At 42.1% G+C, this 25,883-nt stretch overlaps 1 protein-coding gene across 2 annotated transcripts in view; it reads left to right on the plus strand.

Annotated features, from left to right (window-relative positions):
* The window catches only part of BCAR3 (BCAR3 adaptor protein, NSP family member), a 117,956-nt gene that overhangs the window by 40,479 nt on the left and 51,594 nt on the right, over window positions 1-25,883 (plus strand). For both annotated transcript variants that reach the window (XM_074961303.1, XM_074961304.1), the window contains one exon: window positions 15,599-15,638. In XM_074961303.1, the coding sequence (XP_074817404.1) occupies window positions 15,599-15,638 (40 nt within the window). The remainder of the gene's footprint in view (window positions 1-15,598; window positions 15,639-25,883) is intronic.

The raw sequence follows: 25,883 nt of genomic DNA on the forward strand, positions 1-25,883 counted from the left end.
AGATCATCCAAGAAGGCATAACAGATAAGAACTTGATTTTGCAAAGTGTCAGAAAGGAACAACGACTTTCCAATTCTGAAGCCATCCTCTCACTGGTGTTTCAGAAGGCACAACAAATGGAATACTCCACCTTCTTCATATTGCTAGTATATGGTGACACCTGTACTGCTCAATTTTTCTGTATGTTCTTATAACTACAGTACCTTGAAAATAAGAGCACTTAAAGAAAAAATAAAACTAGTGTCTCTGTATTCAGTTGATCGCATAATGAGAAAAATGGATGCTCAATTTCAATTACTAGTAATGAGTTACATTTTTAATAGCCAAATAGAGTGCTGAAAATGTCATTTCAGCTCCGTCTATCCCGTTCTAAACAAGTACGTGGATTATTTTTTCCAGAATTGATGGATTTCTTCATGCACCGTCAAAGTTTCCTGTTAGAGCTATGTGAATTGCTGCAGTGTTCCTGTACAGGGGTTTATGCCAACAATTTCTTTTGCTTCAATCTGTGCTGGGAGCTGATTCCCTGAGGTTTGGTTTGTTTCAGATTGAACAAACCCCAAAATGTTTGGCACTCAGATAAAGTGATAGGGCACTTAGGTATTTCTGAGATCAAGAGAGAAATTCAGCATGAACTTAATTTGAAACTGATGGATTTCATAGCAAAACTATCATACAGAATTTCATATAGTTTTGATTTGAAACTATAAACTGGTCTAGGGGCCTGAAATTGGACCCAGATTTTATAGAAGCTTCATGATCCTTTCAAGGAACCTAGGCCAAATGTTAAGGTTGTAACAAACTCTAAACCAGGCAAGATTTAGCATGAAGAAGTAAGTAACTTTTCTGACCATGGCCTGTTAATACATATGCACATTAATGTCTCTGTGTGTTGTTTTACGTGGGCAGAATTCCTACCAGACTTCCTTTACCAAGGATAAATGACAAGTGTGTCTTGTGGTGCTTAGCATTTGGTGGCATGACAGAAGAGCTGCTTTCTCCCAATCCTAAGAACATACATAAGTATAATGGAACCATTTTGTCTGAATGCCTTGTAGTATTTTAGCACATAAGAGGTTGGTCACATATTTGCATTACATTGTTTTCATGCTCCAGCCTGGCCTCTCCTAGGAAGTGCTGACACTTAGCAGCTGCTAGTAAGAAAAACTGTGCATTAATTTGTGTGAATTAAAAAAATCTACAAAGTGAAAATTAATTTACAGGGAATATTTCCAATTATATGGGATGTTCATGCTTTTACTGGCTGGGCTCATTTCAATATCCATTTCTTCTGCATTTAGAGTTGCAAAGTCAGTTTTCAGTTCAAATTCCCTTCCTTGGCCACAATGACATTTTTAAAATCTGGGTCAGTCTGGTAAATAAGTTGGACTGTAGTACTGGAAATGGTTTGGATTCCAAACACTTGCCTGCTTCAGTAAACTACATAAGATGTCCTTAATGTTTTGTTGTACTGCAGTTGCTGAGGGATTCTGTTTCTGACCTTATCTTTTCCTTTAATTTTTATGGGGTGACTCTTTTAGCCTGTGCTGGCTGCACACAACTAGAATGTTCACCATGTAAAGATCAGGTTTTCACTAGACTCTGTTCATTGTTTTTGAGAACATGGAATTGTAACAGTAGAACCTGTAATATTCACTTCTTTCCTTCTGGCCATGGTTCGATTCTTAAAGGCCCTGTCTATGTTGAAACTACCACTATGTCAAGAGACCGGACTATTCCGCTTTTGTCTGTTGACTGAGTTACCACGTACTTCCACTTTGTTTTCCCGAACAATGCCAAAGCCTTGATTGTGAGTTGATTTGTATCCAAGGCTTTGGCAAGGTTCCAGGGACACCATTTGAATATGCATTTTTAACTGTCTGTGCTATAAGACTGATTTGTGTTTTTTAACAGAAGTGGTCGTGGGTGCAGCTGTAGTGTCGACGGGGCCTTACATTCATGGTGATATTAAATATAACCACTTTTATAATTGGCCATTTGAAAACTAGCCATTAGAAACTATAAATATAGATACCTCTTTCTGATGCTGAATTTGGTGTTTGAGACTTTTCCTGTCACAAAGATTTGAATTTCTTAGTGTATCCAACTTGTTTATATTTAGCCAAATTTCAATCTTTTGGCCTTCTGATAACCACTCAAGCCGTCCTTTTCAGCAAGCTTTTTTCCTGTGGTTTCAGATTAAGTGCTATAATCTAGCATTGAACTGTCCATTGCTATCACAGGCTGCTTCTAGAGCAGATATGTTCTTAATGATCAAATAAACTACTGTGCATTTTGTCATTATTGGCCCTCTCATCCCCTATGTTTTAGGTGGGGTTTATGCACTTTATAAAAGTCTCTTAAAATAATGAAACTTTTACAATGTGTAAGGTTAAGCATAATAAAGATACAATAATGTTGAGTGGCTCCACTGACTACCCCAGGAGACTCAGTTACAATGAAGTGCCTAAAATGAAGCACTCGGGTAATACTTTGTAAGAGCGAGGCCTTAGAACATATGAAGGAACAACATTTCTGGGAGCAATCAATCAAGGTGTTGATTTTGATTAATAAAACCTTATATAGTTTGGGTCCTGAGTATCTGAAAATCTCCTCTGTCCTTGTCGTGATGTCAGAGCAGCTGAGATCCACTTGAGCTAACAGCCCCCTGGTTTAAATGCAAGGGAACTGGAGGCACAGGGTGGTTTTAGGGGACACTCTGGGATTCGCTTCTTCCTTAGTTCAGCAGAGCACAGGCCTGCTGACCTTCATGACCAGCTGTTCTCACAGGCTTTTAGAAGGAGCAGGGTTAGGTGTTTGGAAGGGATACCCACTGATAGTCCTGATGGGCTGGTTGCGTAATGCTTTATTTTGTAATGTTTTAATTGCCTTTACTATATGAGCTCCTCAAGTATATGGATAGGTGTATTTTGAAAATCAAAGTACAATTTAAAATTAAGCTAAAATTGTGGACTATTGTCTATCTCCATTAAAACTTACACTTTCACATATGTCTTTTTTCTCCTATTTTATGGAGAGAAGTGAATAAAACATTAATTTATAGTGATGTTTGCCATGCCCATTGAACTCAGTAGGAGTACTTGCATGTTTACAGGATCAAGGTCTTCATCTGTTTCCCATTTGATTCCTTTTTCAAAACAGGAAAATGTATTTGCAAAACTATAAACCTGAAACGACATCTACTTTTTAGTTAATCTCCCTCCCCCCCCAACCCCAATTTATGAGATGATGAGTCGACAATTTCCTTTAAATAGGCATAGGCTGGTAGGGCATACTTTATTGCCCTAGACTGTATCTGTTTATTGGATATAGCAGATGTGAACCTATATGCTCTTTAATAAAAGCTAGGAAGTGTTTTCCTGTTTCTCTAAACACTCATCCATTTATTTTGTGATGAGACATATCTGGGATCAGATAGAAAATTTCAGTCACCTCTGGAGAAATAAACTGAAAGGAGATTGTACAGAAGAGAAGTACTCTCTTTTCTTGCAACACTTTCAATGGTTTTTTTTCCCCTCCCTTTTTTAGAAACATTTATTAAAAATGAAATAATTGTCATGTTTTTCCTAACAAACATTAAACATTCCTGTGAATCTGTTTTCAAATAATATCCCATTGATGCCAGTGTATTATTTTACAGCGGGACACTAGTCTTTTTCTGTGCCTTAGCGCTGCCCACATAGCAGGTGGAGCAGTTTCTTTCCCCTTGAAATGTCAATGCTTATTTAAGTATATAAAGTGTAACTAGAAAGTCAGTTAGAGCCTCCTATACCACAACACACTGCACTTTCTAGGTATGCAACTATAGGTTACATTTTACACACATAATAATCAGCAGTTTAACCTTATGCCCTGATATTGCAACTTTTTGTGCATAGACAGACTTTAGTGGGGCTCTGCATGGACACAGGGACCTTCCTGTGGAGCCCATTAACATTAAGACTGGGGCCTTAATGTTAATTGTTAGGTCAGTATAGGCCGAAATGTTACAAAACATCAGACAAGTAGAAATATTTTCCTTTTAAATACAAAAAAAAAAAAAAAACCACCACTGATTGGAAATAGATGTTTTTGGTTTTAAATTCTAGGGGTCGGGGCATGTCTATGCAACAAACTTTGGTTGCTGCAAGTTATGTTGGCATACAGCCACAAAAGTTAGTATATCACTTGTGTGTGTGAGAGAGAGACACTGTTGCTTCTGTAGGCTGATTTATTACAAACATTGCATTTTTCTATTCTTCCCCCCCCCACACACACACACACACTCTCTCTCTCTCACACACACACATTCACACTTGCACTCTCTGTGTATCACCCCCTCTATTTCACAGACTTCCTGCAGTCACCCCAACACCCCTCCCAACTTGCCCAGGGGCTTTGTGTGTCCCCCATGTCCTCCTTCCCCCTATATCATTGTCCCCCATTCTTATTTCTTCTCTTGCTGTGTGGGAGATAAGTTACTTACTGTGTTAACAGGTTTCAGAGTAGCAGCCGTGTTAGTCTGTATTTGCAAAAAGAAAAGGAGTACTTGTGGCACCTTAGAGACTAACCAATTTATTTGAGCATAAACTTTCGTGAGCTTCACGAAAGCTTATGCTCAAATAAATTGGTTAGTCTCTAAGGTGCCACAAGTACTCCTTTTCTTTTTACTGTGTTAACATTTCTTAACTGTATTGGAAGGCATTGTTGTGCTGGAATGTGTTAATGGCTGCCATCAACCAGTTCTTTGATCTATAGAAAATCACAGAGGTGGTTGAAGCGCTTGGCTCTGCTAACCAGATGCAAGGGGCTCTGCATGCCCCACATTTCCCCCCATCTGTTTTTTCTGATTTCCACCAAAATAAATAGGGTGGTTCTGCCCAGGGATGTGTTGATCATTCCCTGAAATTTTAGAATTAATCAGATGTGTTCAAAAGTTATTGCATTATAGACAAATGTCATCAAGTTGAGTGTAGATCCAAACTTTGCTCTCCCAATAAATATACTTTATCTTGCAGGGCCTGCAGCTCAGACATTACAGCTGTGTGCCTGGTCACTGAGAGCAGATCGGACTATAAACTAACATAGAAGTGTCTAGTTTATTGTCTGTGTCCAAGCTGAGATAAATGTAAAATGCACAGAGAAAAGTAAACTAGATTTTTAAATATTTTTTTCTGCCAAACTATTTTAAATCATTATTGTTAACATAGATTAAGGTTTTCAGGACAAATTTTTTGGTGGCCTCAGAGTGCGGCCACCAGCTTTTGCTGGTGGCTGCTCTCACACTTTTTCCTGAAGTACTTAATTAGCTTTAGGAAAAACAAATAAATATGCACATAGACACATCCAAATCATTGTAATTTATTTATTGCTAGCTAGTTAGTCTGCTGTGAAAAGTGATATTAACCAACATACAAGTATCGCTTTTCACAGCAGTCTTACTCAGCCCTGCCAAGCCTGGGGACAAATTAAGCCCTGGATGGAAGGACGGGGGAGGCAGCTGGGGAATAGAGCCTGAAGCCCGGCAGCTAGAGGCTGGGGCCTGCCGCCATGCAGCCAGAGCCCAAGCCTGGAGCCTGAGCCACACCACACCAGGAAGGTGGGGAATTCACCAGTTGCCAGCTCCCCCAGTGTGGTGCCCCAGAAGTTGGCCTAACCCCTGTTGGCGGTCCCAGCAACCAACACCAAGGAAGTACATCGGGAGCGGGAGGGACCTCTACTTTGTCCTCCCCTTCCCCCCATTAGACCCAGGAGGCTGTGGCCGTAAGAAAAGCCCCTGGTGGCCTCATGTGGCCATGGTGGCCACATTTGAGAAATGCTGGATTAGATTATTTGTTCTTGACAAATATTTTTGTCCTGATACTATATTGTTATAAATTAAAGGGGGGGGGGTAATTTTCTCTAGCTTCTGGTAGGTTTCTCATGTATGAGGTTTAAAACCAAGTTTTTGTATATTGTGGAGGTAGAGTTTAATAACACTTCGGAAATTACACTGAGGGACATGTCTATCCTCATCCCCCTCCACAGAGGTTTATACATTAATAAGATGAGTCTAAACAGAAGCAGTCGCCAGTGAATTGTCCGTTAGGGCTGTTTTCTCAGTCTGGCCATGCAAATATTAGCGGTGAAAATGGAGGTTGTAAGGGTGAATTCCTGTGCTTTGAGAGGAGATTTTACCATGGCCTGAACTGTTAACCTTTTTGGTTAATTAATTTACCAATAACCCCTAAGGGATATTCTCTCAGCACAAAGGGGATTTATACGTGCAAGTGCCTTTAATGTTAACACTAACTGCGGGAGCAGGTGTTTTATCTCTGGCATTAAAATAAGAGTGTCTACTAAATGAAATATACATATTTTTAATAACTTTATACCTTTGTCAATAACTATTTATATATGAACAATGTACAAACAGAACCATATGAAAAAATGAATCCATGAGTGGAGTTAAAGATGCCCAGTGTAGCTATCCGGCAACCCCTGCTAGTGAAGACAGGGCCTTAGACATATTCAGGCTGTAACAAGTTAAATCTACAATCCCACAAGATAGTGGGAACAGAAAATCCTCTCTCGTTAAGGATAAATACGCCAGAATTAAATATATTAGCTCAGGAGACGAAGATCCTGAATTTCTTTGGTGGAGTAGTTCAGCTACTAGGTTCCATGTTTTCAAATACTTGAGACTCTAGCTCCAATTCTGGGCTGCAGCAAAATAGCCCATAAAGGGACATGGCAGCAAAGCACAAGTTAGAGCAGCCCCCAAATTTCCCGCTTATTGCCATTTTTTTTAGTTCCTTTCTTGATTCCTCACTAATAACACACAAACAGTTTTGAGACAATATAAAACAATATCTGTACCAAATACCTCAGTCTGAAAATTGGCGTAAATACCATGGAGTAGAATAAGGGAGCGTCTTCTCTCCCCTGGCATGAATTGCTTTCGGCAGTGGCATTTAAAAGAGGGGCATTAGGGCAACACTTATTCCTGCCTTTACTAAAGCCCCATACTAAGGCCTGGTCTACACTACAAAGTTAGGCTGATGTAAGCCAGCTTGCGTTGACCTAGTTGTACATGTGTCTACACTTAAATTTGTCTCCAACAATAAAAGCGCACTGTTAGTGCCATGGAGTAACGTTACCTCCTCAAATGGTCGACATACTGAGATTGACATAGTGTGAATGTAGACACTGCATGACCTATGGCAACGCTAACCGTCCTCCAGCTGCTGTCCCACGATGCCCAATACTGACCACTCTGGTCACAGTTGTGAACCCCACTGCTCAGGGTTTGCAGACATAAGTGCCAGCTTCCCCCTGCTCTGCCCCAGGCCCCATCTCTTCCCACCCCTGGCCTTGCTTCTTCCCGCCCAGTTCTGACCCCTTCCCTGGGTGTGCCCCATCCCCACTCCTCCTCCTCCCTACCAGAGCCTCCTGCACGCTGCAAAACAGCTGCTTGCAGTGGGCAGTAGGCACTGGGCGGGAGGGGGGAAGAGTTGATTGGCGGGGCTGTCAGCAGGCAAGAGGTGCTGGGAGAGATGGGGGAGCTGGCTAAGCACCCACTAATTTTTTTTCCATGGGTGCTCCAGCCATGGAGCCGACACCTATGCTCACAGAGACTGGAAGTGCCACACTACCCCCTCTTTAAAACCCTGCACATTTTTGAAATGCCTTTTCCTGATTGCCTAGCTGGAGTAGACAGGAAATATTGGATCTCCTGGGGCTGGGGAGAGAAGAGGCTGTGCATTCACAGCTGTGGAGCAGCTGATGTCCATTTCTACAATGAGCAGATTGCATGGGGATGCAGGAAAAGGGATGAACAGCAGTGCCACATGAAAGAGAAGAATGTGTGGCAGGCATAACAGAAGCCAGGGAGGCCAACAGTTAATCCAGTGCCGAGCCACAGACCTGATACTTTTACAAAGAACTGCATATCATACTTGGTGGCGTATGATATCATACTTGGTGGAGACCCCACTGCCACCCCGTGTGCCACCATAGGTACCTCAGAGGAGGCTGAGACCCAGACGTCTGCTATGAACAGTGAGGAGGAGGAAGAGGAAAAGGATGTGGGAAATGCAACTGGGGAGGGGTCCAGCTATGCCATGAGCCAAGACTTGTTTGAGACTCAACCTCAGTCCAGTCAGTCCCACCAGTTGAGCACGGGTGAGCCCAATGCAGGGGAAAAAAACCTCAGGTAAGTGTATAAATGAATTTCCCATTACAATGATGTTCTGCTGGCATCCCCAACTTAGTAGGACTTAGCTAGTGATTTTTCATTAATTTACTCAGACTAGACGAGGTAGCGGTACTACAAAGAGAGGTAGAGTTATCCTCTGCTTTTCATTCCTCTGTAGAGTTAGATTCAAGGGGACATGCGGAGCAGCTTGTTTATGTACACAGGGATGTCCCTTGAATCCTCCTGAGAGATCTCGATATAACGTTCATGGAGGTACTCTGCAATCCTCTTCCAAAGGCTTCGAGGGATGGCAGCCTTATTTCTTCCTCCGCAGTAGGACACTTTCCCACGCTACTCTGCGATTACTGCAATGGAGCCTGCCAAAGTTAACAGGCTAGCAGGATATAGGCTTTGGCGGCGCTAACAGCAACTGTGCTATTTTACTCTGAGATATCAGCTAAAATCCCCACTGCCTGTGGGAAACAGTGACTATGTTTGGTTCCATTGCCCTATACTCATGGTTTCATCCAACCAAGCAATTCCTCCTCATTTCCTTCATGCCTGTAGCACCATACTCACAAGGGTTAGTGCAGTGCTGTGAGTGATGCTGTGTACAAACAAACACTTTGAAGCAGACATGTCAAAAAGCATGTCTTGTTTAAAACTTTGGAGAGCAAAGGAAGGGAGTCCTGAACCTCAACTTTCACTTTCCATTGTGACTGTACTGACAATGGTACCTCGGTGTGTTCTATCTGCAGCTGCTGCAAATGCAGCATTCCCCCTCCACACTCATGAACACCTGAGCCAGATGAGGAGGAGAAAGAAAAGGACTCGGGATGACATGTTCAGTGAGATCCTGCAAACCCAGTGCTGTGCCAGACCGTGAGCAGAGGGCCTGGAGGCATAGGTGCCGACTCCGTGGGTGCTCCAGGGCTGGAGCAGCCACAGGGAAAAATTGGTGGGGCCCTGTACCCACCGACAGCCAACCTCCCGTCCCCGCTTCTCCGCCTACCTCCCAGCGCTTGCCAATGCAAAACAGCTGTTTCACGACATAAGAAGCTCCGGGAGGGAGGGGAAAGGAGCAGGAATGCAGCACGCTCAGGGGAGGCGGCGGGGCTGGGGCGGGGATTTGGGGAAGGTGTTGGAAGAGGGGCAGGGAGGGGGTGGGGCTGGGATTTGGGGAAGATGTTGCAATGGGGCGGGGGAGGGGCGGAGTCTGGGGCAGAGGTGGGTCAAGCACCCACCGGTGCCAGCAGAAGTCAGCGTCTATGCCTGGAGGATGAATATTTCAGGCTACATTGAGAAGGGAAGAGCAGACTGGGAAAGGCCCAGGAGTCCCAGCAGGAAAAGGAGAGGAAGATGCACCAGGACATAATGAGAGTCCTACAGCAGCAAACAAAGATGCGGCAGACTCTTGTGGACCTACAGATTCAACAATCGCAGGCTCGCCTCCCTTTGCAGTCCAGGGAGAACTCCCATTACAGCCTCTTCCTACACCTTCCCCCCACTCAACATTCTATGTGGTGTCAGGGGCCACGTCCCTATCCTCCATACTGGGGGACATTAAGGACAGCCACAGCTTCGCATATGCTGATCTGTGAGAACCACAATTGATACATGTGTAGATAAAATGGACATGAATGTTCTTTCCCCTTGTTAAGTTCTGTACTATTAATTTATTAAGTTTTGCATGTATTTGCTTTTACACTGCACAGATTTTTTTTCCCCACTGCTTTTGTTACTGAATAAAATTTTATTATTTGGAAAATAATTCAGTTGCAGAATGCTTAGTGGTACAGAAAGCATCTAGTTACATGTTACTGTACAGCATGACACCACTCATAGGACTGGTGACAAACACAGTGTAATAATCATAAGTGTACAGCAAGCACCACAAAATTAATAGGGCCATTGACAGTGTTATATTCACAAATGTACACCAAGCAGCATGCAGTTCCTAGCAGGCCCCAAAACAGGAGGGCCAGGTAAAGCACAGTACACCACAACGTGTTACTGTGCCTCACTATGAAAGTGCTCTCTGAAGGCCTCCCTCAGCTGTATAGCTCCCTATTGAGATCTTCTAATAGACCTTTGTCTGGCTGTTCAAACTTAGCAGACCGACAATCCACTCCATCCAGCAGCAACTTTTCTCCCTTTGCGTCACAGATGTTACGCAGGGCACAGCAGGCAGGTATAACCATTGGGATATTTTTCTCACAGAGATCCAGTCTTGTGAATAAACAATGCCATCATTCCCTCAGTCTAACAAAAACACCTTCAGCTGTCCTTCTGCACTTGCTGAGCCGGTAGTTGAATCTTTTTGTGGTGCTGCTGTTGATGTGGCTGGAGTTCATATTCATGAACCAGGGGATCAAGGGGTAGGCTGGGTCCCTCAGGATCACTACTGGCATTTCAACATCACTAATGGTAATCTGCCATTCAGGAAATAATGTCCCTGCTTGTAGTTTTCTGAACAGCTCTGTATTCTTAAAGATGCGAGTGTCATGCAGCAGGCTACAATTTGGTCATGGAATCCACGACTTCCGCAGACCTCTGTGACTTCAGCCTCCAGCTGCTGGGAGCTGCAGGGTACCTCCACCTCCCCTGGTGGCCAGGAGCTGCAGGGTACCTCTGCCACCACCAGCAGCTCCCCCGTTGCTGCGGACAGCGGAGGGGGAATCCCCCAGCAGCTCTCCAGCCACCACAGGTGGGGGTCCCTCCCAGCCAGAGGGCAGGGGCCGCAGCTCCCAACCAGCAGGGCAAGATGCTGAACCCTCCCTCCCTGTTTTGTCATGGACATTTTTACTAAAACTCAGGGACAGGTCATGGTGTCCGTGAATTTTTGTTAATTGCCCGTGACCTGTCCATGACTTTTACTAAAGATGTCCATGACAAAATTGTAGCCTTAGTCATGCACTTTCTCTGGCCAGCCAACACTGATGTCAGTGAAGCATCCCTGGTGATCAGTAGAGATATGCATGCTGTCTATTGCTCCACCACAGTTTGGGACTCCTATTGCTATAAATCTATCCACTATGTCCTGTACATTGTATCATCGCAGTCCTGCAAAGCAGGACACAATTAGTGGCCCTGCACACTAGCATGACAATGCCCCTTTTCCCCCCCCCCCCCCAGTGGATTTTTCAACTCCAAAATGATTTCCTACTGACTGGTAAGGAATCCGCTGTTGCAAGTTTCCACAGTGCAATTGGCACTTGCTTCTCTGCTGTCAATGCAACTTTCATTCTGGTGTCTCTGTACGGGAGGACTGGGGTGAGTTTGGCGCACGGATCCAGGAACATGGCCTTCCACATCTGAAAGTTTTGCATCCACAGCTCATTGTCCCAAACCAGCATCATGATGTGATCCCATCGGTCAGTTCTTGTTTCTCAGACCCAGAATTGGCACATCTGCAGCTGCTCCATGAATGCCACCAACAGCCTTAAATTGGTTCTTGCTATGTCCCACAGCAGTCTGTCTTCCAAGAAATCGCCATGTTTCCTGCTGATTCGGTTCTTCTTACAGTTCTGCAAATACTGGAGTATCATGTGTCCTGTGCCTGCAATACTCATGACAATAGTACAGAGCTATTGGTTCAATGGTTCTGTCAGGGAGGGCGGACGGTAAAGAGGGCCCTGTGGGTTCACTGGATTTTTCAAAAAGGTGCTAATATTATGGGATGTAGATGACAATATGGGATGGAGAAAATTGCACTCTGGGAACTTGACCCTTTGTTCCCAGTCACTCCTGAGCAACTTGTTTCTGCTCCACCATGCATTGCCAAAACGTCCCAAAAGACCGTGCACAGTGGGATATCTACCCATGGTACACAGCACTGTGCATAGACACAAGCACTTCTTGTGAGTACGCGCAGAAGGACACAAGGAGCCAAGCATACATGCGCACAAGCGATATACTAACTGTGGCGGCTTTATGCTGACATAACTTGCAGTGGTCAATGTTTGTAGTGTAGACATGGCCCGAGGTACCTTGAGAACTACCCCTGCAAACCCTACCAATCCCAGATTACATCAACACGAAAGAAACTCTGGCAGATTTTGTTCTGCTGTTAAGAAGGGGAAGGGAGTTGATTTCACTGCAGGGTGTTCAGATGATCCAAAATGTGTTACTATCTGCTTCAGACTAGTAGCTGGGTAAGGTAATATCTTTTATTGGACCAACTTCTGTTGGTGACAGAGACAAGCTTGTCTGCCCTGGGGTTGTGGTGCAGGGGGAGATGTATAACTTGGGTAGTTCATGGTTTAAATCCAAATCTCTAAATTGCAAACTGCTTTGTTACAATTTTTTCTTTTAAAGTACTTAATAGCTTTCCCCTTAAAGTGCTATTAAGCAACACCTACATCAAATGTACCTTTGTTTACATGGAAATAAGGGTTTTATATGATCATTAGGAAGCCAAATGTAAAATGTAAACTTACTTGTGGACCCACAATTTACATACTACACAAGTCAAGCATTGCTCTCTAATGCAAACATACTGTGAGTAAACAGAGACCAATCGAGCTCTCTAAACTCAAGCTAAATAAAAAGATAAACATTAGCTTTATTTGAAATTTAATAACATCTCATGAAAGACAGAACTTAATATTATATTGTATTGAAACAAATTGTCAGCTGCAGTTCATTTGGAGATGCCTGGGATTGAAGCACCTGTCATCCAACCTGAAGTCATTTGAAAATATCAAAATACCCCTTTCCTGCTGGTAACCCAAACTGCTTAATATAAAATCAGAATGTGTGTGCGTTTTTTCATACTTACAAATGGTGGTCTTGGGTGTTATCGATGGTTTTGTGCATACAGCCCAGAGAGAACATGTGGCTAACACAGCTCTGGGATTCAGCAGATCCTGGGCTCTACTCATGGGTCTGCCACCAGTTTGGTGTGTTACTTTGGGAAAAATGCTAAACCTGTCCGTGTGTCGTCATCTCCATCTTTTAAGCAGAGAAAATAATCCCTCCCACTCTATCTCATAGGGCTATTGTCAAATTAATCCATATTTGCAAAGGGCTTTGAATATCTCTGATGGATGGTGTTTTACAAACTTTCAAAGTATTATTACTATGTAGGTGACCTGTACAGGGGAAAAATGTGGGTGAATTCTTGTTTCTTTATGATGGATAAAGATCTGGATGGGTTTGTTTTTTCTTAGGGTTTTTTTTTTGGGGGGGGGGGGGAGGTTCATTAAATGTCTAGGCACTGTCTAGCCTAGAAAACTCTATAGTCTTATCTACACTAGGAAAATCATCCATTCCTCACAATGGGTATAGCCGAGCTAGTATTGAACACAGTATAACTAAGCATAGTAGAGAATGAAGTGTATTCATTACTATTTCAGAAGCTATCAAATAAATTAGCTGTTAATTTTAATGCTCATGTTTCACTCTCTTGGTATTTTGGGTATCATGACATTGGTAGTTCTTCAGTTGTCCAGGAAAAACAGGGTGGACAAGACCCAACTGTAGGATTTTCAGAAGCATTCAGCATTTAATAGAAGTAGAGTTGGGCCACTAGTTAGTGTGTTTTGAAAATTCCATTCCTAATTTCTAATATAAAAATCAAATAGAAAGCCAAGCAAATAAATAATTAATCTTTCAGGCCTTATTTATGCATCATAAAAGAGAAATAAGCACACAAACCTATATGATTTTCTTTGCAAGTCACTTTTAAAAAGCAGCTTTTTACACTGGGCCAAATCCTGTTCCCACTGAACTCGGCAGCAAAACACATTAATTTCTCTGGGAATGGGATTTGGGCCTTTGTGAATGACTGGATAACAAACAATAGCAGCTGCTGATACCAGCCTGGCAGCTAAATTTTCCCCATTGTAGAAATGTCTTTGGGGAGTGGTGGTGGTGTTTTATTTCCCTAATTGTTATGTTTTGGATTAAAAGTTAAGAGCCCAGACCCAAAATTAGATATATAATAGCTTAGTTTATTGAGTTTATTTAAAGCTACATTCGGACAACACTGAGAAATTGGAGACAGAGAATTCCAGGTCAGACTGATTCCAGAGAAACTCAACTCCTACACATTTTGAAGTTGCATATTACATTAAAAGCATTATATCATAACAACCCCCTACTGTGCAAGATGCTGTTTCCAGATGTAATATGATCAATAGCCAGGGCTTAAATTTAGCCAGAGCTGTCCAGAGCAGAGCTTCAGTAAATATTTTTAAACCTATGGGGCTGAAGCCCTGAGCCCCGAATGGGGGACGGGGGGAACATAGGGGGTTCCAGGAAATACATGAGAATTTAAGTCCTGTCAATAGCCTTATACAAATTTACCTTTTCATGGTTGTCACACCAAACTCATATTCCCTTACAGGTGTGTCTGGTTTTGTGTGTGTGTGTGTGTTGTAAGGGTTTTTTTAAAGGGAACACTGTGGTATCATATGTGCCTTTAAGTTCTATAGAAACAATCCAAGCACAACTTGCAGGTTTTGTAAGCCTGTCCTCTTATAAAAATCTTGTAAATACTTGGGTTTTTTATTAATTGCATTTTGTAGAAAAAGTTGTAATTGTGATGAGTGGACTGTCTTCTAGGTTTCTACACCTTTGGGAATATTTGCCATTTGTGCAGATGGGAAAATAGCAAGAAGACTCTTTTTTAAAAAGAAATAGAGCTCTATTGATTTAACATTCTATTTCTACGGCAAGTAATTACAACAGTGACTATATTGTGGCTTAGTTATAGTTGTAACAGAGCTTGCAAGAACCACGTTAGTTTCTTCAATTATAAATACAAGTTTAACTCCCACACCCTCCTACGCACCAGAGCTTTATCTCTAATGAAACTGAAAGATGCTGTACTTTCATTTTCTTACATTATCCCTGTCTTTTCTAGACAACTTTTAGGGCTATCAATTAGAATGATTTATATTCATTACTTTAATATGGTCACAAGTAAATTTAACAAATGGAAATCCTTCAGTGGGTTAGCTCAAATTTGGGGGAAAAATGTCTTCCAAGGCATTTAAGCATTCAGACAAAAGATTTGCTTTCAGTTCTTTCAGTGAAGAAAGCGGTCTTCCTCATTCTAAAGCAGATAAACGCCCTTCACTTGCATAATATTCAAGAATTTTAGAGAGCATTTGGATTACAAAGGCTAGCCGTATAGCTATTTTTAGCCATCTGTTGAGATGCTGTTCTCTAGATTTTCTTTGTTCAAAACTGTGTAATGAGTTTTCAAATGAATTAATAGAGTTCAGTAATGACATTCAGGAGGGAAACAAGGCTGCATATATTTGTTAGAGCATAGAGAGCATGAGGCATTAGAGCAACAAAATGTTGATTTGTCTAGGTTAGAGTTTAACAGTAACTATTTTAACTTATTGCTCTTGAAAGCATCTCTTTGGCATAAGAAAACATTTGATTCACTACTGTGTTTTTCCTTTGTAGAGGTCAGAATATCCTGGATCCAGCTATGGAATATGTGAAGGTACTGTATCACTTCATAACATCAAAATCCTTTCCCAAATATTTTATAGTGTACGTAATCAGCGATAGCCAATTATTAATCTATTTTCCGTTTCTGATCCAATGCAATCGAATAGTACTGCAATCAAATTTTTCAGATTGGGGGAAAAAAGAATTAATTATATTGTGTGAAGCAAACACTTAGAAAATAGAGTACTTGGCCACCAAGGACTGTTTCTTTTTGGGAGAATATATTCTGATATTCAGAGACCTCTGTTACATCATGAATATTCTCTATTTAGTAACGGCTTTAATTTTTTTTTTTAATGTTTGAATTAAATTGGTTAAATGATCCCACATTTCTCACTGTGAGGTAGGGCCTTTGGGGAAGTAGAGGAAAGAAATAGGTCATATCTCAAAAAGATTACCCTCCGCCCCTGGCCAATCTGAAATTGAGGCCTTATAGATTTGGCACTTTCCTCTTTACAAATACAGCTACAAATTCATCTCTGGCCTAAAAAGCCAGAGCCAGGTCTGGATTTGGTCCACACTAGTTAAGGCGAGGCTGCTAGGTTAAACACTAACACTAATTATACTCAGTGCTGATTAGGCCTCTACTGAAGTATTGTGTCCACTTCTGGGCGACACATTTCAGGAAAGATGTGGACAAATTGGAGAAAGTCCAGAGAAGAGCAACAAAAATGATTAAAGGTCTAGAAAACATGACCTATGAGGGAAGATTGAAAAAACTGGATTTGTTTAATTTGGAGAAGAGAAGATGAGAGGAGACATGATAACAGTTTTCAAGTACATAAAAGGTTGTTAACAAGGAGGAGGGAGAAAAACGTTCTCGTTAATCTCTGAGGATAGAACAAGAAGCAATGGGCTTAAATTGAAACAAGGGCAATTTAGGTTGGACATTAGGAAAAACTTCCTGTTAAACACTGGAATAAATTGCCTAGGGAGGTTGTGGAATCTCTGTCATTGGAGATTTTTAAGAGCAGGTTAGGCAAACACCTGTCAGGAATGGTCGAGATAATACTTAGTCCTGCCTTGAGTGCAGGCAGGGCCGGCTCTAGGCACCAGCAAACCAAGCACGTGCTTTGGGCTGCACATTTCCAAGGGCGGCATCCGTGGGTGCTCTGGGACTGGAGCACCCACGGGGAAAAATTGGTGGGTGCTTTGCACCCACCAGCAGCTCCCCACACCCCCCCGCCCCAGCTCGCCTCTGCCTCTGCTCTGCCTGCTCCCCTGAGTACGATGCTGCTCTGCTTCTCCCCCCTCCCTCCCAGGCTTGCCAGCTGTTTCGCGCTGCAAGCCTGGGAGGGTGGGGTAGGAGGGGAAATGTGGCGCGCCCGGGGAGGAGTCGGGGCCGGGGATTTCGGGAAGGGGTTGGAATGGGGCGGGGGAAGAGGTAGAGTTGGACTGGGCTGTGGGGGCGCTGGAAAAAAGGGGGGGGGTGGCCAAAATTTTTTTTCTTTGGGGTGGCAAAAAACCTAGAGCCGGCCCTGAGTGCAGGATACTGGACTAGAAGACCTCTTAAGGTTCCTTCCAGTCCTATGATTCTATGATTTGAACTAATCGGCCAATATTTTTGTGTACACCTTTACAAGTATTGTCCCTACAGTCTGAGAGTCTGACTCCTGGTGTTTGCAGTATGTCTAAAGTGATTTGAGACAAGACAGCATAGTATGTTTTATCTGACCCTCAGGCAACAGTGAAGTTCTGGAGTCAATTTAAATCTTTTGATCCTTTACATTCTGGAGCATACATTAATGCTCATTCTAAACTCAATCCTGGGCAAGCAATATAGGAACATCCAAGGAAACACGAGGGGGGATTCTTCTTGATGTGAATGCTTCCTGAAAGTGCTGGCATCCTCAATTTCCACTGAATTGGCATCTTACACCACTGATCCCTTAGGCTCAGCTCCTCAAAGGTATTTAGACACCTGGCTCCCAGAGCCCTGTAGTCACTGCTGATTTGCTCAGGGTCATACCTGGCAGCATCATGGGGAATCATCATATAGCAGGCGTTGTTTCTAGTGGGTCATGAATGGATTGGTTCTTGGACCTGCACTATTTAACATTCTTATTAATGGCATGGAAGAAGACTAAATCATCACTGATACATTTTCAGATGACACCAAAAATTGGGGGAGGGGTAAATAATGGAGTGATTTGAATCATGTGGTAAGCCGGGTACAAGTAATTTGCATTTTAATACGTATGTATTAAAGTTACACATCTAGGAATAAAGAACGTAGGCCATTCTTACACAATGGGGACTCTATCCTAGGCAACAGTGCCCTCTGAAAAAGACTTGGGGATCATGGTGGATAATTAGCTGAACATGAGTTCACAGTGCGACTCTGTGACCAAAAAGGCTAATGTGATCCTGGGATGCATAAATGGGAATCTCAAGTAGGAGAAGAGAGGTTATATTGGCTCTGTGTTTGGCACTGGTATAACCACTGCTGCAATACTATGTCCGGTCCTGGTGTCTACAATTCAAGAAGGATGTGGATAAATTGGATAAGCTTCCTAATGCCTAACAGTGATAGACTCAAGGAGCTGACTCTATTTAGCTTACCTAAGAGAAGGTTAAGGGGCGACTTGATTACAGTCTGTAAGTACCTATATAAGGAACAAATATTTGATAATGGGCTCTTCAGTCTAGCAGAGAAGATCCAATGACTAGACTTTGAAATTAGACAAATTCAGACCGGAAAAGAGGCTTAAGTTTTCAGATAGTAGTTAATCTTTGGAACAATTTACCAAAGATTGTGATGGATTCTCCATCACTGGAAATTTTAAAATCAAGATTGGATTTTTTAAAAACAGATGATATAGTTCAGGAATTATTTTGCGGGAGTTCTATGGCCTGTGTTATATGTGGGTGAAACTATGCAATCACAGTGGTTTCCTTTGGCCTTAGAGTCTATGAATATGGCAGGGAGGAAGACAAGGTTCTGTGTTGGTCATTCACCAGTGTGCTTGGTAACAGGAAGTGATGCTGTGAAAAGATAATAGACTAAGTGCTAATTCTGATGCTTGTAACCTTTCCAACAGGAGTAGGTCCCATACTTTTGTCAGTAGTTGAGATGTTTGTTAATCATTAAGATTTTGGAGCTGGGGAGGGTAGCATGGCGGAACAAGTTTGTAAGACAGGAGGAGGGCATTGTAACCCCATCTCTTCCACTTCCCCTCTCCTGCTCCCTCATTTTAATTAACTGTCAAGTAGTTTAGGCCTAGAATTTGACCTGCCTTAGAATAAAAATTCCCTGATGGGAAAAATCCTGTGGATTCTAAATAGCTAGTTAAAAGATACATATAGGAATAAGAAATAATTGCAATTTGTGTAGGACCTACACAAAACAATATCTTGTAATTTGTGCAATTGTAGATGATAAAAATTATTTCCAGAATTGTGTTGACCTCACTCTTGATCTTGCTGCACAAAGAAGGGAACATCTCAATAGCTACTAGTCATCAATTTTCTTTTAATATAGTTTTTAAACCGTTAAAAAACATTTTTAAAGATCTTTTTGGTTTTTGCATCTTTAATTTTGTGTGTCTTCTCAATTTCTTTCGTTGTGCTTATTTATAACCTGCTGTACCTCACCTTGTGAGGATTAATATATTAACGTTTGTAAAGCTCTCCCAGCTCCTTGGATAAAAGATGCTATAGGTGGAAAGTAGTATTTGTAAACTGCAGAACAATAAAGTCCCTGTAAAGTCCCAAAGTTCAGTGCAGAGGTTCCTGTAGCATCCAGCTGTGCTCCTACCCACAACTGCAGTTTGCACTTAACAAGTGTATTTGGCAAGAGGCACAAAGTCTTAGTTTGCTTTGCTTGAGCTCATGGAGTTGAAGCACACTCAAGATTTTCCATTAGTTACCTCACCTCTTCTTATTTGATAAACTTTGACACAAGCCTGTTATAGAAGGAAGTGGCACTGATAAGATTATAAGCAACAAAATTTAACCCTTAGAAGTAAATAAAATGAGGAAGGGAAAAACTCAATAAAAAAAACACCCAGAGCATTTTACTTTGTTGATATGTGATATCAGAATAGATAGGATTCTGGTGGTTCTAGCTGTGAGCAAGAGAACTTTCCTAAGACCAAACTGTCTGATGCATGCAAGAAAACATAGCTCTGTAGCCCTGTGGCAGGGTGTCGTGAGCTGCTTCAAACTGGGCTCTATTAAAGCCAGCACCTGGTCACCTAGAACAAGCAGGGCACTGAGTGGGTTGAAGGTAGGAGGGAGCACTTACACCTGGTGGTAGCCTGATGAGTTAATGAGGTAATTAGCTCACCAGCTGGAGAACCCAGGAGGGAAGACAGGCAGTATAAAAAGCAAAACCAGGGTGCTGAAAGGGAGGGGGCTCCTCATAACTGCTGCTAGATGGTTGTATTGTGCCTGGAGCTTACGAAAGAGACAAACAATAAATGCACATGGTGAAGATACCTTGGTGGACATGTGTGCTGCTCAATTCACCAAGAGGGCTTACCAGCCAGGGTTTTCCAGAAGAGGACAGGGGAGCCCGTTCACAAGCCCTTACACCTTCCTACCGCAAAGTGTTAAATTAGATGGCTGAAAATAAATTTAAATGTAAGTACCCAAACATAAAGTATGGTACTAACTATGACCATTCACTGATGCTACACTTTCTTACACTCCATTGTTTATCAGGTTTTTGGACTGTAAACTCTTTGGGGGAAAGAGCTTTCATGTGATTCTAATCTCATCTACCCTGGCATAAAACCAGTGTATAATGAGGTAGATTTAATTCCCTTGCGTTCAAGTAGTCTGCACCCTGTTGGCATTACCCAGATGATAACATAGTTATATGCAATCGAAGTACAGAGTGAAAGCTGATTCCTGCCAATTGCAGCTTTTCCAAAATATCACATAAGTGCGACACTGTACTCCTGGGGGAAGTCTGCACCAAAAATTAAAAGTTCTACACACAATATTTTAAAATTCTCCATATTTTATTTGTCAAAATAACACAATATAATCACTCCAGTTTCAATAATTTTAATAATTTATTTCAAAATACCTGTCAGCAAGTATGTCTGTAACAATAAAGACAACAAAAAAGTTCTCCTGGGAGTAGAGTTAAAGAAAGCTCTATGGCAACCCAGTTTCTGTTTCTCTGTTATGCTTTTGTTGGGCGCCTCAGTCTGGGTGTGTCATACATGCCACCTGGGCACATCTTGGGGGAAAACTCTGCCCCTCCGGTCTTTTAGTCATTTCTCATTTTTTCACCCTGCCCCTGTAAGATTACCATATAGAGGTTTCCAAAGAGAGGACACTGCCCAGGTGATGGGGAAGGGCAGCTGAAGGAAGGGTACAGTTAGAGGATGCTGGGGAGGGGGGTACAGCTGATGGGTGCTGGAGGCATTTGTGTGTGTACAGGGAGGTTGGTATTTGGCGGGTGCTGGAGGGGTCTGTGTGTGTGCTGGGAGGTGGATATTTGAGGGATGCTGGAGGGGGCGGCAGGGGGCCCCCTGGCCCAGACACCTGTAACCCCTTCGCTACAGAGCCTAGCTGTGGGGGCCAGACACCTCTAACCCTCCCTTCAAAGCCCAGCTGCAGGGTTCCCCCCAGCCCAGACACTTACACCCCCTTTTCCCCAGACTCCAGCTGCATGGCCTGACACCAGCATCGCCCCCCAACCCTGAGTCTTGGGATCCAGAGGGAGAAACAGCATGCACAATCAGTTGCACACATACAAGATGGGAAATGACTGCCCAGGAAGGAGTACTGTGGAAAGGGATCTGGGGGGTCACGTAGTGGACCATGAGCTAAATATGAGTCAACAGTGTGACGCTGTTGCAAAAAAAGCAAACATTATCTGGGATGTATTAGCAGGAGTGTTATAAGCAAGACACGAGAAGTAATTCTTCTGCTCTGCTCCAAGCTGATTAGGCCTCAGCTGGAGTATTGTGTCCGGTTCTGGGTGCCACATTTCAGGAAAGATGTGGACAAACTGGAGAAAGTCCAGAGAAGAGCAACAAAAATGATTAAAGGTCTAGAAAACATGACCTATGAGGGAAGATTGAAAAAACTGGGTTTGTTTAGTCTGGAGAAGAGAAGACTGAGAGGGGACATGCTAGCAGTTTTCAAGTACATAAAAGGTTATTACAAGGAGGAGAGAGAAAAATTGTTCTTCTTAACCTCTGAGGAGAGGACAAGAAGCAATGGGCTTGAAGTGCAGCAAGGGAGGTTTAGGTTGGACATTACAAAAAACTTCCTAACTGTCAGAGTGGTTAAACACTGGAAATAAATTGCCTAGGGAGGTTGTGGAATCTCCATAATTGGGGATTTTTAAGAGCAGGTTGGACAAACACCTGTCATGGATAGTCTAGATAATACTTAGTCCTGCCTTGAGTGCAGGAGCCTGGACTAGATGACCTCTCGAGGTCCCTTCCAGGTCTATGATTCTATGATTCGATGATGCTGGGCAGACTGGACTTGTATGGAGTTTCCTGCATGCTGCCTCCTTCCTTCAGGGTGTGCTGGGAACCATCCAGCTCCCCCTCCTTCCTGGCAGTGTCCTCTATTTGTGAACTGGGGAGCTGGGCTCTGTCGGCCTGTAGTATGCACATATGCTTGTTTGAAGGTCACTTATGCTTGTTGCCATGGAGTACTTGGTTCAAAAAGTGCTCCTGTTTGGAAATGACAAACATTCCCAGATGAGCTGCAATTCAGTTTTAAATAGAACGGAGGGGATTCATTGTGGAGTAAGGAAAAAAATAACACAGTTACTGGCTGGATTCAAGAAAATTACAATACGCCAAGTGTCTGCACAATAAACAAAGTATAGCGGTGTTAGACGCACACCAAGAGCTGCAGCCAGATGTCACCATAAAAGATGGAGATGTTTATAATCTGTTATTTAACACACCCTTGTAGGTTTGCTGTATCATTTTACTTTTTCATCCGTACTTTGTCTCTCCTTGCCAAAAACTGTTGCCTGGAGCTGAAGTAAATAATTAGTTGCGTTTGGAGGTAAATTGAGGGACCTGTTTAGAAAATGCTCTACCAAGAGTGACAGCAAAAGGATTCGTTTTCCTTCCTATTAATGCTGCTCAATGACACCAGATATTTTAGACTGCTTATTTGTAACATTAATCCTTTGAACATGTTCTTTGTCACAGAAGATTCTATAGGCATCTTATAGAGTTTCTCATACTTGAATCTAAATTAAAGTTCACAAATGGCAGTTTATTGCATCTTGAATAATGATGCATTATGTCATCCAGTTGATAAAAAGAGAGCTAATTATGCATAAACCAGTTCTAAGGGAAAAAAATGTACTGATGTGTTGGAGCCTGAGTACTGAAAAGTTGCAACATGACTTCAACCCTTCCTTTGTGCTCACAGTACTGCTGAAACCATGGCCACAGTTAAATGGCTCTTTGAGAATACCCTTTCATTCCAGAAGTGAAAACAGGCCAGTCTACTTTGAGTTAGGCTGCTAACAAAGTCATGAAAGAGTTTTATAAAAACAATAGAACGTTGTACATTCTGTGAGATTTTTACAAGTTTGATGAACCAAATAACGGAGGCATTGACTGCCTATGCAGGGGTTGTGGTTGTTTTTTGTTGGGTTTTGTGTGTGTGTGCCTGAGTCTGCACATCCACAGAACAAACTCCATCGCCCTGTGGAGAGTGGGGGGAAGGATCAAAAGGTGCCAGCTGCGAATGTGTAACAGCACTGTATTTGAGCTTTTGCAATCAAATTTGTATGAACTAAATATAGCCACCCACCACTCCCCTCTCCACTACTAAGATCTTTGAGGTTTTGTAATAAAGTGTTGATTTTCTGTTGTTATAGCTAGGAGAGGGTGGGAAGATGGAAGAATGGATTAATTGCTTCCTTACATGGAAATCTTGCATAGTGTTTCCGTGCAGTGTGCTGATAGTGACAGAAATAATAATTTAATGCATCACTGATGAGTTGTGGGCTTACTCTGGAAATGTGTGTTAAAACTTCAATGGAAAGAATAACAAAATCTGTGACTGTCTGCTGAGTATGATTAAGAAGAAAGTTTATATTTAGAGATCAATGTGGAGAAACCATTTCACCGCTGCCATAAGGAAGTTACAAAATTAGCCTCTCACAGTTTGTATGGTAACTTCCAACTTATCTGTATGTATACATGTGTATCTTACTATATGTTCCATTCTATGCATTTGATGAAGTGAGCTGTAGCTCACGAAAGCTTATGCTCCAGTAAATTTGTTAGTCTCTAAGGTGCCACAAGTCCTCCTGTTCTAACTGCAGTACTGTCATCCTTCATTTGTGACACTCCATTGAAAATGAGTTGTACCTGCTTACCCCAGCCCCATATCACCTAACTATATTTTCTTCTATAGGTTTTATTCTATCTTACTTGTGAGATTTGCCCAGGGAGTAACAGTGTTATAGCGAGAGCAGCAGCATTATAAGGGCTTAACCCTAATGTGTCTGAAAACAAAACTTTGCCTGGCATCAGAGCCTCTCTGTCAACCTACTTTTTCTGTAGCTTTGCAGTGCTGTCCAGTATTTTATAGAGTGATCTCCCCTACAGGAAGCATTGCAGCTCATGTGGGGACATTTACTGGGTGGTAAATCAAAATATTGTAGAGACCATACCTTTTATTACTATTCCCAAATTAAACAGAACTAACTTTTGCAGCCGTCTGGCTCTTATATGAACATTGGCAGTAATCATGATTTCTTACTGATTTTCTTGCCATTGTTTGTCACTCACATGCCAAAAAGACCATTTAGAAAGAGTTCCATGAGAATAGCAGGAAGAAAATATTTTTTTCAACCGATTGGCATCACAAATGTTAATGGATTGGGAAAGAATCCTTTCACTGAGGCACTGAAGAATGACTTGTTGGTCATTCTTTTGTGGTAAACAACAGTTTTGCAAACCAATTTCCATTGCTGTGTATCCCTAGAATTGGCTAAAAGTGCTACTTTTTGGGGAGAAGTAGTATTCCAGGAGCTGAGAGATAAAACATAAATCTCTGCTGTAAATGCCATCAGTTAAAGTCTGTATTTCTGTGAAACATACCACCTGTTTCTATGTCTCAGGGACTGTCCAGATTTTCATGACAATACTCTTAATCCTCCCGTGTATTTCACTGGAAGAAATTGGAGTGTCCTTTATTTTTCTTCAAAATATCCGTATTTATGGCTTCCAAATGCGGAGAGACATATGCTGCTATTAATAATGTCATTGAATCAAAATGGCATTGCCAATGAGGCAAAAGTGTGGGTAACAGTAGAGTGGCCATCTGCTTTTCAAAGACATTAAAAATACAGGACAATGCTTACTTTTAAGGAATGGCACCACACAAGATTTTATTTGTGGTTCAGAATCATGCACCTTATAAAATCATAAATTTGTATTGAAGATCATTGTCTTTTGCATGATTATTTTTGAAATGCAAGACAAAACATGTTTCTTATTGACATGATACAAGCCATGAGACGTTGGGCACCAGGGCCTGATCCAATGCCCATTACATTTAATGGAAGGACTCCTACCGACTTTAATGGGGTTTGCATCAGGCTCCAGGCCAGGAGCATTTCTTTAAAAATAATAAAATAAAATAATAAAGGGGAGTGGGAAGGAGAAGGGGGTAATGGTAACAATATGCACATTGTGGTCTTTGTTCTCTTTTGTCATTCACGGGTCTCCTGTTTCCATGAGTCCTGTCACTACATGTTGTATAAAGTGGGGATGAATAGGCAATGCAGTGTGTAATACTTAGCACCTGTACAACATTTTTGATTTTCAAAGGCTCATACAAACATTAACTAATTGATTTATTAATTAACACAATGGAAAATTGATTGATTACGTAGTCATTGGTGGAGTCTCCTGGAAGTGGAATTGTTGCTAAAAAGTGTTGTGAGTTGATTTTATTTCTCTCTCTGTGACATGAAATAGTGAAACCACCTGCAGTAGAGCTGGATTTCGATAGCTATCCATACAGGCACAGAAGTCTTATCCCTTCTGTATTGCACCTTTCTTGGCTGCTGGGATTGTTTCCTTTGAGCGAGAGCAAAATGTCTCTAATTCTCCCGTTTCATCCTGCATTTTATGGGCAGTATTGTCGCCCAAGACACTGTGATAATCTTTTACAGAAGCCTCACCCTGTCCAGAAATCAGCCCATTCCAGAAAAACTCCCAGCTGCATCATCTAGATCTGCTCATGCTGATAAAATGAGCTTCTGTTTAATGTTGTCCTCTGG

Source organism: Natator depressus, chromosome 8 (assembly GCF_965152275.1).
Source record: "Natator depressus isolate rNatDep1 chromosome 8, rNatDep2.hap1, whole genome shotgun sequence".
NCBI lineage: Eukaryota > Metazoa > Chordata > Testudines > Cheloniidae > Natator > Natator depressus.